The sequence below is a fragment of the Apteryx rowi genome, unplaced genomic scaffold, assembly GCF_003343035.1.
Source record: "Apteryx rowi isolate R43461 unplaced genomic scaffold, aptRow1 scaffold_88, whole genome shotgun sequence".
Lineage (NCBI taxonomy): Eukaryota > Metazoa > Chordata > Aves > Apterygiformes > Apterygidae > Apteryx > Apteryx rowi.
In genome coordinates this window covers 2,671,940-2,689,121 of record NW_020451182.1, presented here as the reverse complement: position 1 = coordinate 2,689,121, position 17,182 = coordinate 2,671,940, and the positions used below count along the sequence as shown (strand labels likewise).

Here is a 17,182-nt window from a genome sequence, read left to right as displayed (position 1 = left end):
GCCACCCGGCCCCTCCGCGCCCCGCAGCGCCCGCCGGAGTTCCCTGGGGTCTCCCGCCCCGTCCACCCCAGGCCTGCCCGGGTGGGTCGCCCACTGTTGTAAGCTACACGGGTGGGGAAAGGTCTGCAGCAGCTCTATGGCATCCCTCCGTATAACGTAGCTGGCAAAGCAGCATCGTGGCTTCAGTAGTCAGTAGAAATGTCGCTTCAAAATTGTTTTGTATGGCTCCTTTGGGGGCCACCAAGCTAGTGCAGCTCCCTTCTGCCATGCGCTGCGGGCTGTGCCAAGCAGCCGCTCTGGTGACCACGGTTCTTTCTACTGCTCTGAGGTCACAATTTTGGCATCCTCTCCCCGTTTAGAGCTGCGCCCCGGTCATGCTCTGTCTGTGTGTCTGCGCACACTTCACAGGTCAGCACAGGGGTATTTTGTCCTTACCGTTACCCTTTGCCATGTCTCTTTATCCCTCTTTGAACCAGGGTTGTGCTGCTCCCTTGGCTGTCTTCAGTCCCTGCAAGCAAAGGTATCGGAAGGCCTGGCACAGAGCCAGTGTCGTTCTCTGACACCACGGAGATGTTTTTGAAAGAACTGCTGATATGATGGCTGGGCAGGTCGCGACGTAAGGAGCAGTCTTAAAAGATATGGAGATGACTTAAAACTAAGAAGAAAGAATAACCCTCCTGAGAGTTCTTCATTCATTTGTCCATATTGTCCAGTTGGACAAGGGTTTTGGCACAGGACACCAAATATGGACCGTTTTTTCTCTAGCACAGCAAGAGGAAAAGAGGATTCCCAGTTGTGTGTGGCACTCAGCTCCCTGAACAAAAATGTGTCTGAAAGCCAAGAGCTCCTAAACATGCAGAATCTCTACCAGGAATGTATGTGAAATACAGCCTGCGCTCTGGCCCGCCAGCCATCACTCCCCAGAACACCTAAGTTACTAGAATACCTTGCTGGAGACTAGCAAACTAGCATTTGTCAGCATGTCTGTGTATATATGTATACATTCATACTGCATAGGGTGAGGTACATAAGATTTTTTCCCCTTTCTCCATTAATGTAAGCCACCATGTTTCCAGATCTCCTTTTTGAGTTACATCCTGCTCTGTGTTCAGAATGGAAACTGAATTCATCAAATTGGGGTTTCCTTAACCTCTGTAAATAGGCTTAGCCATGCATATGTGCAGTACATCCTCCAATGCCAGTGCAACCACTGTCCTGGCTTCAGCAGGCATCTGGCACTCACAGGATCAGTGCCCTGATCTCATGCTCTTGCAGTGTACTCTGTCACCTATGGAGGTCCTCTACACTGTAGTTCCAAGGCACATAAAGCAAAAGGTGGAAAAGGAGGTAGCATCTCCAGAGTTGCAAGGCTGGATGACAACTCGAAATTGTGCATGACTCACCCCCCCTTTACTACCATGGAAACTCAATAATGAGTCATAAGTGCTTGTTATTCTATTCACTTCTCAAGGTATACACCTGAGGCATCCAGACACTCAGGGATGCTGGTACAAATCACTGTCCAGTATCTGGCAGCCATCAGAGAACAGAAGAAACAAGGATTAAAGGATTTTTTTTTACTTTCTAGACATCTCTGAGAAATACATGAGAGTTTACCAGAAGTTGAGACCATTTCTAAGGGATGAAAACCAGAAGGTCAGAGGCAAACAGAATAGGGCTTTTCATTTTCAAGGAAACTGAGGGGTGGACTCCCCATGACTGCAGCTACCAGGGAAGGAACTTGGAATAGACCCTTGTGGTGACCTTGAAGGCCACAGAAATGGCCAATATCCAGCTTAGAGCAATAATGATGAGGCAAAAGTGATTGCTGGAGCACACAGACAAAGCTGCTGCTCATCTGGTTCCCCATCCTGGCATCTCACTGCACTCAGGAAGCATCGAGTTTCACTACCCCAGTGCCACAAGCCCTGCATCCCACCAGGCACCCCCGAAATAGCCCTATGATTCAGAGCGCCCAGCAGCCACACGAAAAACCTTTGTGAATGATATCCTATGCTGAGCACATGCCTCGAAGGAACCCCCTCCAAGTCTCCCCTCACCCTCTGTGGATGGAAGCAATGACTCACTGGAGAGCAAAAGGCACTGTTCATTTGGATTCAACTCCTGGATGCTCGTTAGCATGAAGTGATGGTAATTAAGTCAATTGCCTCATGCACACAAGCTCTCTTAAATCACAGCCCTTTGCTTTTTCGTTCTGCACATCCGTTTTGCTTCTCTATCAACTAGACTAAACTCAGCATTACCATTTTAGCCTAAATTCCTGTGAAAGCAAGGCCTATACCTGACTTCTTTGGGCATCCCTTGTCTCACTTGGGCAAGTCCTTGTCCCAGTAACTGTTTAACTTGTTAGCTTATTTCAGTCATATCTGGCAGAAGGATAGAGGTCTCAAAAGTAATTAAGATCCTTAATTAAGTAATTAAGTTTCATAAAATAATTCATTTGAGATACAAGAAAGTGGGGTGTTATGTCCACAAGTAACTTCTGATCATGTTGATTTCTGCTATGAGACAGCAGGCCCCTTATGGAGTAGCCAAATTACCTTCAGGAAAAGGGCTATAAAGGGAGAGCAGAGGAACATGTATAAATGTATGTGGAAATAACAGGAAGTCTTAATACCATTCAGTTACAAAGACAATCGGTCAAGAGAGAAATCCATAGGAAACTACATTTCACTAGTTATGTTGCTCACAGCCCTTCTTATTTTTCCTTTGCTCTGCAGAGTACCTCTGGAAAACGTCCAGTTTCCCTCCAACAATTCTGTATTTTCAGTGGGAGTACAAAGAATGCAGAATAAAGTCTAAATTCATGTTATATGAAAGAGTATTATAGAAAACCCCAGCAAAAGGCAAACACTGAGGTTTTTATATCTTTTCTTACATTGCAGATACATTTATTTTAAAAAGTTATATTATACTGTAAATTTATTTGACTATAATTGGCAGATTCTAGGGTGCAGGAAGATATCTTCCTGCAAGTCAGCAAGATTTCCAGAGTTTCCTGCCTGCACTAGTCCTTACAAGCCTGCAGCAAGGGGCAGAGTCTGTGGGCTAATGTGGAGCGCAGGTCCCCAGCGAGCCRTCCTGTCAGACCATGCAACTTGGGAGGAGAATGAATTTTCCTCTAAGGGAAGCTCGGGGTCCACATTCCTTGGCAGGGCACTTAGGCTGGTCTAAGCTGCCTCTTCCACCTCCCTCTGCCACTTGTTCCTACCCCTGCGCTGTGCCAGCACATGTGTTCATGTGAACTGAGCTCAGGAACTGATCCAGCTGGAAGAACAAACAAAAATGCAGAAAATCACTCCAGTCTGGGGTGGAGGAAGGCGTTGGGTTTCCCCCCCCCCCGAATCAGCTCCCAGACCTGGGTCACTGCATGGCTCCACACACACTTGGGCTTGGCACTGGGCGGAGGGCAGGGACAGGGGCTGCCGAAGGAATCGGTGTGGTCCCAACCCCAAAAGCCCTTTTCGGCTCCAAGTCACCAGTCAGGTTCTTGCAGGCCTGTGTTGGGGTGGGATGTGGGGCGCACCAGGGCTGGCTGCAGCTCTCGGAGGACTCGGGTCCTACCTCCTGGCCTATGCCGCTCCCGTGCAGAGCGATGAAGCGAGCCGTCCCCTTGCGTCACCCCGCGGGCGCCAGGCCCTGCCAGGACATTCCTTGGCCGTGCCGCAGAGCAGGCTCCATCCTTGGCGCGTCGGCTCCATCGCCAGCACGCCGGCTCCCACTCGCCCCATGCCGCTGCTTCACTGAAGCATCACCGCAATGATGCCTCCCGGGGCCCGCGGCAGCGCGGCTGGCCCCCGCTGCTGCCCCCGGCACCTCCCGAGCATCCGCACCTCCACACCTGCCCCCGCTGCCCGCCGACCGACCCACTGCGCTGCGGCAGCAAGGGAGAGGGCAGCTGTAAGAGGAGGGACAAGAGCCCGGGGTGAGTCATGGCAAAGGTTCTCTTTATGTATCACAGGGTAATTTTACTCAAGCTGTAATTTCGGTTTGATGGCTGTGATACGTAAGTTAGTTTAAGCAGCCTTTTCCCTGCCAGTGGTGCTGCTTCTCTGAATGTGGCTGAAGAAAAATACTTGTTTTTCTCAGAGAGTTCTTCACCCAGCTCAGTTCCCTAAGCAAGTTCATCTTACAGCCCTACAAACAGCTGTGCCAGAACAGCCCAGGGAAGCATCAGGGAGGTAGGAACAAGCAGGATAGACAGTGTAACCCAGCACTGCTGCTGGAGACACGCTCCTGGAGCCAGCGGCTCACTTCTTAGGGCTGGCTGGAATTCCCCATTTCCCATTCTGTGACTCTTAATGGCTTGCTAAGAAATCATGCATGCCAATGAATCATAATGCTGCTCGCCCACATGCCTGTCGCTGGTCAATGGAAAATAAAAGATACATTTGATTAGAATGGTATGTTTTTTAATGACATCATTTTAGAGATGGCATTTAAATGTAATAAAAAAAGGAAATAAAAATTCCTTATGGAATAGAGATGGCAGAAAAATAGGCAAACAGAAACAAAAAAATCCCTCAAAAGTCTAAAATACAAGGGAACTTTGCCCAGCCATATTAATGGAAACAGAAGATTAAAAAAATGACTTTTAAGTAATTAGCACATATTCTATATTCACAAAGCTTTGCATATTTGTAACACTGTAGAGAAAGTAACTATTTACCCTCATAGCCTTCATGGATTTCTGTTTCCCCTGCAAAATACTTTTTCCCCAGAAGCAATTTCTTTCCAAGCCTCTTTTTTCTTGCTGCCTCTTGTTCATAGCTGAGATAAATTTACAGTATAACCTCAGGTGAGGAAGGATTTACAAGATCAGACACTGTTTGTGTATCAATTATTCAATCAGGACACTTACCAGCTTTTCTCTTCATAAAACTTTCATTTTCATGGTAAAGACAGTATTTTTTCACTTCTATTTGTAGCATTTTTATTCCAAGGTCTCAAAGCTCTCTATTAAAATTATGTAATCAAGTATCCCTGTCTGGTGGGTATTACCTTTCCTGCTCAGTGACTTGCCCAAGGTCACACAGGAAGCCTGTGGCAAGCCTTGGCGCAGGGCGGAGAAGGCTTCAAGCCCCTTCCACGCTTTACGCCCCAGACAATCCTTCCTCCAAAGGAAGGAAATGTAGGTCATTCAGAACTACTATTTTCTCGAAGCCTCTCTTTCAAGCAAATAGCAAAGTCAGATACTCCTCAATGAGCGTCCTCTAAAAACACAAGGTCAGAGGAGTTTGATGCTGGCTGTTATTTCCAGCTACAGATGTGCCAGAGCAACACATACATCTCTATATACAGTGAAGCAGAACCCTGGCTGTATAACAGACCTGAATGCAATATGCTAAACCCTGTCTAAAGAAAGGAAATGTAAAAAGCAGGATCGTTTCTGGGAGGCAGAGTAGCTGCTGTGCTTCACAGAATAATGCTTATTACAGTGAAATGGCAAGAAGGGAGCTAAAGTGACCTTTAGAAAACTAACATATAGATCTGACCTATACACTTGGTAAGTGGATCTGGGGAAAAGTTGCCAGACTGCTTTGGAAGAATAGACTGTAATGCTAAACGAAGTATAGATTTTATTACTTAATCATTCTTATTAAATAAAAGTCCAGAATTTTTCTTCAAGCAGCCAAAAAGCAATGGTATAATTTGTTATATGTGTTGGTCACTTGGAAAACCTCTTCTGGATAATCCATTCATTTTGTGTTCTTGCTTCATACATGTCATTTTTTCCTATAAAGAGAGCTAATGGCACAGTCACCTAAAAAGTGTAAATCTCTCAAACTGAAAGCATGCCAACCATGAAAAAACAGTAGGAGGAAAAACTGAAACATTTTCTGTTACTGCCAGCTTGTTTTCAGCTAGAAAACACTGCTTTTAGTTTGAAATACTTTATTCTCTCTATTTATGTCTGCATCAGAGATACTGCTGCACAAAGAAATGTGAAGGATGGGAAGTTATGCCTGGGATCCCTTATTTAATCTCATTTCTTCCAGCCCACAGGGTCCACTCACAGTTGCAGAAGAATCCAACAGCCTCATGCTCCTTCCTGTCACTATTCAAGGACACACATATGAGTAACATAGAGGAGATGCCATTAATAGTTTTGCTGGTTTCTGTCAGGAATTTCTAGTGGAGCAATAAAACTGTGATGCCTATGGTTAGCAGGGATGTTAATCAATGTGATGGTCCCAGGAGGTATTTCTTCAATAGCAATTTCACCCTTCACTAACCTCTACAAGTTTATGGCAAAAATTCCTTGCGTTTGCCATTGGAAGGAAGTTGTCTATTATACAGTGAATGTTCAGCAGACCACTGCCATACGCCTTGCTCAAGCCATGTGTCTCCTACTGCTGTAATGTCCTTTTGCTAAGCACATTCCTCACCAGCATTCAGCAATTTTTTTGCTTTTTCTCCTATCTCACACAAATACAGTGATAGTCCTTGTGCTGCCAATCTCAAAGCACTGTTTCTCTCTCCAAGTTTAGGAGGTAAAATTGTGCTCCCCCTTACACTAGGATTTCAGTAGATTTACCAAAGCATAGGAGCAGAATTTTTTCTGTTTCTTTTTAAAAACTGATTGGATATAAAAAGAGAAGTGTGCTCTATTTTCTTACTCTCCTCAGTATTATGGCTCAACAATTGGTTCTTTGCTCACTAGCATTATATAAAATTGAATATATAAATATAATGGAACTTATACAAAAGAAAGTAGTAAGGACAAATGCCACCAAAATAAAATCCATATCTATAATTTTCCTAACAGTGGTTTCATCTTTTTAGGTTTCTGAAAACTTTCAGTGAAGAAGCAGTAACTCTCACTGGAGGAATAGGATACTTGGAAGTGGTAATTTCTTGAACTGCTTCAGCTTGATTCTCAGGTGAATGACTGCCAAGCGTTGGGATGCAGTCAGACATCTCAGCAGATTGCACTATTTAAACTGGTGCACCTCCAGGAAAAGGTGGTAATGCTTTAAGAAATCTCTTTCCCTTCTGGATCGATACATGCAAACCTTCAAAATGTTTGGGTTGGCTGGCACTGATTCTCCTTCATTGTACTCTTCTTTACAGAAGACTCCCAAAAAAGTGGACTCCAAAGACCACAAGGGTTCCTTGTGCAGCAAAAGTCCTTGTTTTTGTGTGGCTGGACAAGTCCAAAGCACTATTGCAAACAGATTTCAGATGCTAATCCAGAGTCTTGCAGCCTTGGCCTGATTCTGCTGCTAACCTGTTATATGGTCGCCAGGAAGACATTTCACCTCTCTGTGCCCTGAACTGTGGTTCATCCATCCTACTGGGGTTATGTCATCCAGTTGGAATAAGATCCTTGGAAAATGGACTGTTTCTAATCAAGAGCACTTCTATCACGTTGTAGGTCTGATTTAAGGAGACATCTTTGCAATACAAAAAATAATCACCAGGAAAAGACCAAATCCTGTGCAGGAGATAAGGAAACCATCACGAAAGTGCCAAGAAAGGGGAGATTAATTCACATGACCTGTTTAAATTGGATATCAAAAGCTAGATAAAAAGGAGGATAGATACTTTTGGTTCTGAAGTTTTAATACTGTTAAAATTGCTCCAGAAAGACCTAGTGTGAAGTATTGCATCTAAACATAAGGTAATTCTGCTGTTTTGATGAAGGTTGAATGCAAGGACTAGGTCCATTGCAATGCTCTGTTCAGCTGTCTCTAGCCACTGAGACACTGAGCTATCAAATAAAATAAAGAGGGCTCTGATACAGCCCTTGCTACGCAGTGCAAAACTAAAGGGATTCTGTGCTGCTCAGCAGCACCCCTTTCACCAAGCAGCTCCATGCATAACGTAGGCATCCCAAATATGCAAGGAAAGGGGAAAGATACAGCACAGTGCAGATCACCTTTGTTTGCTGGAGATTTGAGGGGGTTTTGAGAACAATTCTACAAAGCGCTTGAATTGGAGAGACTAGAGAGCACCACTGAGGCGTCACCTTCCTTCCCTAGTGGTGGTAGGGCTTGAGATATCTATGGGAAACAATTCCAAAGGTTTTGGATCAGGTAATGCTAAGATCTTGTACATGAAAGACCTAATAGAGAGGTCTTTGTCAGCCCACCCTGAGGTGCCTCCTTCACTTCCTTCATGCCACAGAAACAAAAGATGCCCAGACTAAACCTACTCATGCATCTGTCCCAAGTGTTGCAAGTGCCTTACACAGCAGCTCTGTGTAGGAAAGTAAAGTCCCTCATGAAGCATGTAGCTTAAAAATAGTTGATCTTGTATTTTAAAACCACTATGCTTTTATTTTTCAGATAGCAACCTAAAAATAAAACATTAACTAAGCTTAACATGTTAAATACATGAGTTGAGATCATTTGCTGGTCTATGAAAAAGAGCTTTAGGATGACTCGGGCACAGGAATATTTATAACTGTTGCTGGATCACTAGACCTGCAGGCTGCTGTGAAAGTGTCCTCTGGTGACAGCAGTCCTCTTGAGTGGTGCCAGGACTGCAAAGCCCAGCATGTGACTCTGATGGCGGGATCTGCGCAGGAACGTTCACGAAAGGCAGCTATAAAGTCCTGATCCCGCAGGCAAATCCACATGCTTCCCAGAATCAAATTCACAACTCTGATCCAAAACTCAAATGTTTCAGCATCCTGCATCACATTTCTGACATTTCAAATGCATGATTTGTAGGAGCCAAGCCACAGTACCACTGTCCTCTTTAAAGTCCTTTCCTATCCAAACTAATTTGATTTGTAAGACACCTAGAGAAAAACAGAAAAGCACATAGATTACTGTATATATTCTTATAAAACTGTTAATCTAGGGAATAATTATATAAAGCATAAATAAAACAGTAAACTAAGACTAGCAAATCAACAAAACTCATGTTTGTATGTTACCCTACCAGAGCGTGACTATCTTCTACAAGATAACTTTGTTACAAATCACACGGGAAATTATACAGCAAACATGATTTTCAGTTTCTCCACATGGTACTATTAAAACCAGGTTGTACATAGTGCCAGAGTACCAAAATTACATACTGTGACTACCATGCAATCAACATGATGCTAGAGCAGTGTCACTGAGTTACTAGTATAAAGGCCCTTTCTTTCATGGTTCTTTGAAACAAATCTAAGAAAGGAAACTCGAATCACTGTAGAGAAGAATAAATGAAAGCTGATCTTTTGTGGGCAGTAGCCAGTGCTTTGGAGAGTATGCTGTAATGTAACATGGTAGTAGGAAACTTGGCCCAATCAAACATTTCTATCATCAAAAGCAAGTGACCTGAACAGCTGGATATATTCTCTGAGCAACAGCGAGGCCAAAAGCAGAGCGCTCGTGCTTGTCCCATTCTCCCCCTTCTGGTGAAGAGCAAGGGACTGTCCTGCACAGGGCACACATCCGCCCCCCTCCTGCCCCCACCACACTCGGAGCCCCTCTAAAGGCAATGGCTGATATCCTCTTGTGCTTGAAGTCCCAGGAAACCTTTTTTTCCTGCTTTCATACCTAAAAAATTTTAAAGATGAATTTGCAGCCAAGAAAAAATAGAGAATTAGTTTCAGAGATTATAAAGATTGCTATTTTCCATGAAAGCAGCACTATAAACCCAGGAAAATCATACATTAAGATAGGGAAGCAAATGCAAAGTTGGCCCCTGTATTTTTTGGAACACATATGTGGACTGTGGACTTCCACTACTGAAAACATTTCAGGTGTGCTTCATGTTGTTTAGCATTTTAACACACTCCAAATCAGAAAGCATTGGTCAGGGAAAGTATCTCTYTGCCAGAATACAGCTCTGAATATCAGTCAGCAGGTGCCCGGCTAAGTCTGAAGTGTTTCACAAATAGCAAGTCAGCTTTGTCTGATTACTTAAAAAAAAAAAAAAAAAAAAGTTTAAAGACAGACACAGCCATACATTGCCACTGCAGTTCAGAATACTGGATGCTACTGAGAAAAGGGGGAAGGCAGGAGGAAGCTGGGTTTTGTTCCCAGCACAACTTGAGTAAATCAGTTTTTCCAGTTTTCCAGGTACTGGAGACCTAATTTTCAAAGACCTAAAAGTAGGATGTTCATGAATGATAACCCTATTTTAAGGATAGGTGGCCTAAAGCAGTTAAAAACATAAAACTTTACATCCATGCAATCTAAAAATAAGTACGCTTCCAGATTCTGCGGTGCACAAATACACAGCCATGTTTTAAAGTTGATTCTACTTCAGCATCCACATTTGGGAATAGATGGGAGACATCTATGATGGCTTGATTTACTCATCTTTATAATTTCTACCCGATTTGCAGCACAAGTCATTTCACCTTTGCTTTTGACTTAATCCAAACGTCTTCAAACCTGAGTGCCCCCAAAATGGGAACTTCCTTATCTGTAACTGGAGATTCTCCAAGAGTTGTTGTACACACACATTCACACTGGGCATATACCATCGAGCACTTAAAAGCAAAGACTTTTTGTTTTAATAAAGGGCTGTTCAAGGAAGCACCAAATTAAAGGAAAAGGGTTAGCTCAATGACTACATCAATAATCCAAAACCCATAAAACAAACATGTAATCTCCTAACGACCAGTCCAGTAGAACGTTATGTCAGCCAGAGTCTAGGGACTTCTGGTGTCCCAAAAGATCTTCTCACTGCCCATAGAAGAATCCCCACTTTTGGACTATCACAGTTCTATAGATCATTCGTTGCTGGGCATATTGCAGTTGGTTACTACATGAAGTTGGGCTCTCCAGGGTCCAGCAACCTCTACCTCCCTATAGCTTACACACAGAGGTTCAGACTGGTTTCTGGCTGGATCTTGCTGGTTTCTGATGCCCATCTTTGCTAAGATTATGCTATGATCATCTTACTTAACTATTAGTATTAAAGTTTAGGTGCTTTCTTCTATGATACTTGAAATGATTTTTTTCACCCTCCACACAAGAACCATTCAGCACTGGGTGCAGGGTGTGGTGGTTCCAGCCCAAATCCTTCACAAGAGCAGATCTGGAACCCAAGGCAGGCCAGGGGAACCCGCACCAAGGAAGCAAGTCCTAGTAGCAAAGTCAGTTTCATCTCAGCTTCACCCCAACTTGCTTTATCTTATGACTATTAGGTAGATCAAGACCTGAACAAGGGTTTACATCAGGGAAAACAGGAATGCATTTGATCCCAGATTGCCTTAAAACAGAAAACTGGTATTTGTCAGCATCAAAAGCAAGACAGTCTTCTGCTCTAGAAGCTGGCCGTGAAGAATGCTGTCTCATGTCTGTCACATTGTCTGTCAGAGCAAAGCAACTCAAATTTTCCAACATTATTAAAAGTTTCCAGGAGTTCAACTGTGAACAGATGAATCTGATGCTTGATATACTACTCCAAAAAATCACCCACTTCCTAATAAAGGAGAACGGACCTGGCACCACAGTTTTGCTAGATTGGTGCTGCCAGCTGACACCTAAGCAGAAACAGCATCAGTTTGACTGCAACAGCACACAAGGGAGTTACATTTAGCATTTGAAGACAAGACTCCATGAATGGACCTTCTCCTTCTGACCTACTCCTGCTTGACTAGGATTAGGAAGGGAAGCTTCCAATAATAGCAGCCACCAAGATTTGACTTCTGTGGTAACCAGGAGCAAAACAAGCTGGTTTTGAGGAAATGCTGGGGTTTCCTGGAAGAGACAGTATTTTTGGTTGGAGTTCAGTTCCTCCAAAGGAACTGGCTCCATGGTTATAAAAGAATTATTACATACAAAAAGAATCAAAAGAAATTCCTTAAAAGATTGTTACTCAGTAATTCCTCGCTCTGTCATGAATGAAAGGAGCAGCAAGAAAGAGAGGCAGAATCTGCACAGCAGGAAAAACAGTTGGTTTAACAATCCCTGGATAACTGCTGGAGCCCAAGATATATTGCAGGTACTTGCAGGGAAACAGACATTCACTATTGGATCTTGTTATTCTCCTACTTGTAAAACAGACACTGCACTTTGAACTCACAGAAGCCTGCTGCCCTTTTTTCTTGAAGAGCCTGGTAAAGCAACAACGCAAAGCCTGATTAGCGAAGACCCGGATCTGAGATTGCACCATTTAACCTATCCATTCCTGCACCTTTGTGAAACTTTGGCTCAGAGCTCCTGCAGACACAGCACTTCTCCAGGACATGCTCCTCACCCTAGTAGTAACAGCATCTTGGATCACTTCCAGAGGAAAGCATGTGCTCGCAGTAAGTCAGAGGTTGGCTTGTTCTGGGGGAATTGTTGACAAGCAGCACAAAGTATCTCAGGGGAGGCGGGGAGGGAGATATGAAGCAATTCCTCCTTTTGCAAAGGTGGGTGTGGGGGAAATAGACATAAAAAGACTTCTTGAAATAGCTCAAAAACAGTACAGCCAAAGTTTGGAGAAGCTGCAACAAAAGCACCAACTCATCCCATCCACTGACAGGACTAGAGGGCTTGGGCCATGCTCTGTGCCTGAACACACAACAGGCACCCAGAAGGTGAGAGGTAAGCATGCCCTGTGAACAGCACTAAAGTCAAAGACTGTCAGATCTGCGTTGTGCATACAGCATATATACAAATATTTTCAGTACAGTTGCTCAAAGGCACAGTGCACACTTCTCTGTATTTTACCCTAGCATACTGGACTTGCAAATTTCATGGCAAATTGATAGCATCATTAATGGCATAAGCGTATAAACACAGCCACAAGCAGATATTTGGGTTAAATTGTTCCCACCTGCTCTATCAAAATTATAGTAGTGTTACTGAGGGGAAGTAATTGAAGGAACTAAACTTGGAGAAAGTGTGACAGGAATGAGCAGCTAGGAATAGGTTGAGGACAGTAACAATTTAAATTGCACCTGCCACAGATGGACTTGTTCAGCTCACTGTGGCCCCCAATAAATATACTCACTGAGGTCAACAGGTACTATTCATGTGAATAAGAACTTGCACAACTGTTTATGCAACCTGCTAAGTCAGGATGTTCATATCCTCTTGGGACTAGACAGATGCAGGGATACTGAGCACAACCGACACCCCGCAAAGACAACTTCTGCCACTCCCATCACTTTTTAGAGTATTTTAACATTCTTTGTGGTGGGGAGGCCAAAAACCTATATGTCCTTGATCTGGGCATAAGATAGATGTCAACTATGAATAAGGCAAAGCTCACATAGAAATGCTGAAGTATTAACAGACATTTCTGGACAATAGCCCCCTCCTCACTATTTTCATTTTTAAACCTCAAGCTGATCTGTCTCCTATCTATTGCCATCCACTCCCTAGGCACAAAAGACCGTCCATTCTTGCCATCTCTAGGCAAGATAAGCACTGCAGAAGCAGAATAAACTCACAATGAAATAGCAAATAATTGTCCAGGACTGTAGCATATAGAGGTGTTAATGCTGCAGTAGAACCTGGCACAAAAACAGGGAGGAAAGTAACTGCAGCAAAAAACTCATCTTTCAGTTTTTTCCTACCCTCTTCACCCCTACCCCAAATTTCTGYTGCACGCACTTCCTCAGAGTATGTATGCCTCCCCCTGGGGCAAACCTGTTTTTAAAAGGGATTTAAAGCTACTGACCCCCTCCCCCCAAATATAAATACTGAAAGTTAAGCTCTGGTAAAAAGACCATTATGAAGGACAGTAAGGATGCTTTAAAGAAGCTGCTGGTCAGCTAAACAAAGCTATGAGGTTCTACACTGTTAGAATAAAGATCCTGATTAAAAAAAAGCCTAAAATTTATACACACATTCCTTACATGCACATTCATGAACATTTGCAATCAGTTGGAGACCAGGTAAGACAGCGAGACAGCTCACAGCTGCAGCTGCTGAAAATGCTGGTTGAAGCCAAATCCTGCTGTATTGTCTCCAGCAGCTTCCCCCAGTAAAATAACAGGGAAGACGGCAGAGCAGCACAACTCAGAAGTAAATTTCAGAAGCTCAAGGTGCTTTGAAAAATGTGTCATTTTATTTGTACACTTAGAAAGTTGTACATAGAAACTTATAATACAGTCCCGTAAATTAATCATTGCTAGAAGAACTGCCAGGGAGAGAGGAAGGTATTTATTGATTGATCATCAAGAAGTTAGAGAGGAATAAAACAAAAACACAGGAAAAAATTAAAAAAGTTATGGAACTCTCTCTTTTTTGTTTTTAATCCCCAAGTACAAATTTTATAAATACAAAACAAATTCACAAATTACTTTGAATGCTAAATAAATATCTACTTAATAAACTCAGACTGAATACCTCCAGCCAGCACTGGTACAGTACTTAAAGGATATGCAATTGTACTCATTCATGTGTAGTGTTGAAAAGATAAGCTCCAACAAGTTTTAAACATACACACAGTTTCTTCAACTGTGCTACAGTAGAAGATTTTATCTGAGTTGATAAAGCCCTCAATACCACAGCTCCTAGAAAATCTAGAGAATGAAACAAGGTCATTTGGTGCAGGAAAAAACAACATATTACTGGAAGATATTTGAACACATGAATGTATTAAAAATGTACAAAACCTCTGTAAACCAGTACTGTATCCAGTACATCTATCAAAATTATTAGACACTGAATAAAACTGTAGCAAAGGTAATCTTTCCTACGTTCTCCTGAGTGCTTAATATTACATTGAGAATATAGTGCAGGCCACACTTCAAGGTGGTTAAACAGTTGTTATTGCTTTATATAGGTATGATGACTGCATGATTTAACATTTCATTTTAATGAACATAAAAGATTCCCTCAAAAAATCCTTTGGAAGGCAGAGGTTAGATTCGTGACTTCTTTGCAGCGGGAGCGGCATGGTCCACATTGCCAGATGTGATAGGAAGTCCAAGCTTTTGAGCCTGAATGTGGAAAAAAGCTTGAAGTCTAGTTCCAGCTTTTGCTTCACTTGTGTTACGAGGGTTGTATTCAAAGCAGTTTGAAAACATCAGCTCAATGTCTTCAATGAATTCCGCTAGTAAATGAAAAGTAAGTGAATGAATGTAGTGTATCTCATATCACCAGACAGCAGTACAAGTAAAGCAGTCTGAAACCACTGAATTAGTACAGTGATGCTACACACAGAGTTGCCAGTACAAAGACATCTTTACATATGCATTAAGTTTATATCGTATATTAGTGAACTGTCATGCAAACATTCTTACAGTCCTCTGATTATCAATAGAGGAAATACAAAATCAAGCAATTACAACTGATCCTTTTCTAAATATTTTGTCAGTGTGACCCACTGACATCAAAGGCTTGAGAAATTACCTGCAGTTTCTCAGATGCTCATTTCTTCTCTGTACATCATGTTTTGGTAGTACAAGAATTATGTTCAACAAATCCTACTTAAAAAAAACTAAGTGTTTTTTCAAAAAAACAATTACAGCTTTCTAATTCTCTGACACAGCTCTATTTTCAGACAAAAATTTATTTTAAAGTGATAAGAGAACAGTGTTCATTACCTCCTTCAGTAAGTAATACTTACATGCTAATTTGTATTCACATTTATTCACTTTTTCACGGATTATATTTAAGGCAATAGGTTTTTTGATGATATCATAGTAGTCTGGTACCTTTAAAAAGTTCATAGAAAAACAAATGGAAAATTAAATTTCAACTTATGCAAAAAATTAAAATAAATTTTTTCAGACATTAGCAAAAAGTATTTTGTTTTTTAAATAAATAGAAAAGTCCCAAGCAACCGCCTCCACATACTGAACAGAATATTAGTTTTCAGGTATTGCTTTCCATTTTTTAAATAATTGAAGTAATAGACCACAACGAATATTATCCAGTAAGTCGGTAAATAAATCTAATCCTAAATATCCTGTGGACAACTGTATGAAAGAAAACTGCACAAACAGTTAAGCATTACTGAATTCCAGCTGTTCACATCTGTCAAGAGCAAAACTGATTTCCAAGATTTTAAAACTTCTCATTTTCCTGTAACATATTACGAGAAGCTCCTTAATCATGAATAATAGACATCTTTACTCTATAACTCTTCACCTACTTGCACTCCTGTTCCTTGAGATKCCATTTAGCTAGGTAGAAGAGAAGGTAGTGAACCTTTCTGTAACAAGCAAGACAGGATGCAAGTACCAGAGATAAAGCCAATTCAGACAGAATAGCATTTATGTGATAAAAGGGAAAAGAGGAAAAGGATTACTTAACCCTTAAGGGCATTGATCATTTGGATGAGAAATTTTGAATTCCAAGTAAACAATTTCAAGCTTAAGGTGCCTTCTTTTCACCCACAGAACAGGAAAAAGGTGTCTTTTTCAAGGCACAAACTGATCCAAACGTGGTTTTCTTACAAGAACAAATATCCACATGCACCATCACTGATATTTTAAAACCAAAATTCTTTGTTACGGCCTGTAACTTTACTATATCAAGTGCAACTTGACAGTGAACCTAGAGGAAGAATTAGTAGAGAAATGGAATTAGGTTGATTAATTTTTTCACTCCTTTCACTTTTGGAGTGCCATTTACATAAACACTAAAAAGAAAAGTATCTTCTCTTTCTAGCTTGCTGGACTCTCTGATCATGTAGTGCATTCTTTACATAGTCTTAAAGGCAGTGAGAAGTTTAAACCAAAACTTCTCACATGATGAAGAAATTTTGGGGCACTCAGATATGGATCTTTCTTTCTGAACCAAACAGAAGCTAGTGCTTAATTTAGTGCTTAATTCAGGCAAACCTGAATGCACTGAAATATCTGCAGTTTCTTTTCCAGATCAAAATTAAATTATACTTCTCCATCCTCCATAAGAAGCTTCCTCATATTCAGCCAGATTCTTGCATTTCCCAAAGTAATTCTAGTACTCTAGTAGCTGGACATTATTCTCAGTTTCATTCAAAATTCCTCTCCTCCTCTGTGCTTACATCTTTCATTCACATTCGTATATCATTCTTTTTGTCCAAATAGATTGATCCTTCCAATCCCCTAATATCTGTGGCTCTTAAGAGTTACAGGTCTTCATTTACCAGCTATTACTGTTAATTTTAATAGAGCACTTCAAAATAAACACTGAGCCCTAGATCCTGCCAGACTATGGCTGCTGCCTGCGTGCAGAGTTGCTCCAGAGGCGTTTAACAGGACAGGTACTTTATTAGGGTAGAAGAGTTCCAGAAGTGTCTTACAACCAAAAGGCCAATGCAGAAAAGCAAAAGCACTTTG

General features: G+C 41.9%; 1 protein-coding gene across 2 annotated transcripts in view; it reads right to left on the bottom strand.

Moving 5' to 3' along the window:
• Positions 1-13,955: 13,955 nt before the first annotated feature.
• The window catches only part of BAZ1A (bromodomain adjacent to zinc finger domain 1A), a 66,479-nt gene continuing 63,252 nt past the window's right edge, over positions 13,956-17,182 (bottom strand). For both annotated transcript variants that reach the window (XM_026090827.1, XM_026090828.1), the window contains 2 exons: positions 15,484-15,571; positions 13,956-14,967 (listed from right to left, as the gene is read on the bottom strand). In XM_026090827.1, the coding sequence (XP_025946612.1) occupies positions 14,777-14,967; positions 15,484-15,571 (279 nt within the window). In that variant the 3' untranslated portion in view covers positions 13,956-14,776. The remainder of the gene's footprint in view (positions 14,968-15,483; positions 15,572-17,182) is intronic.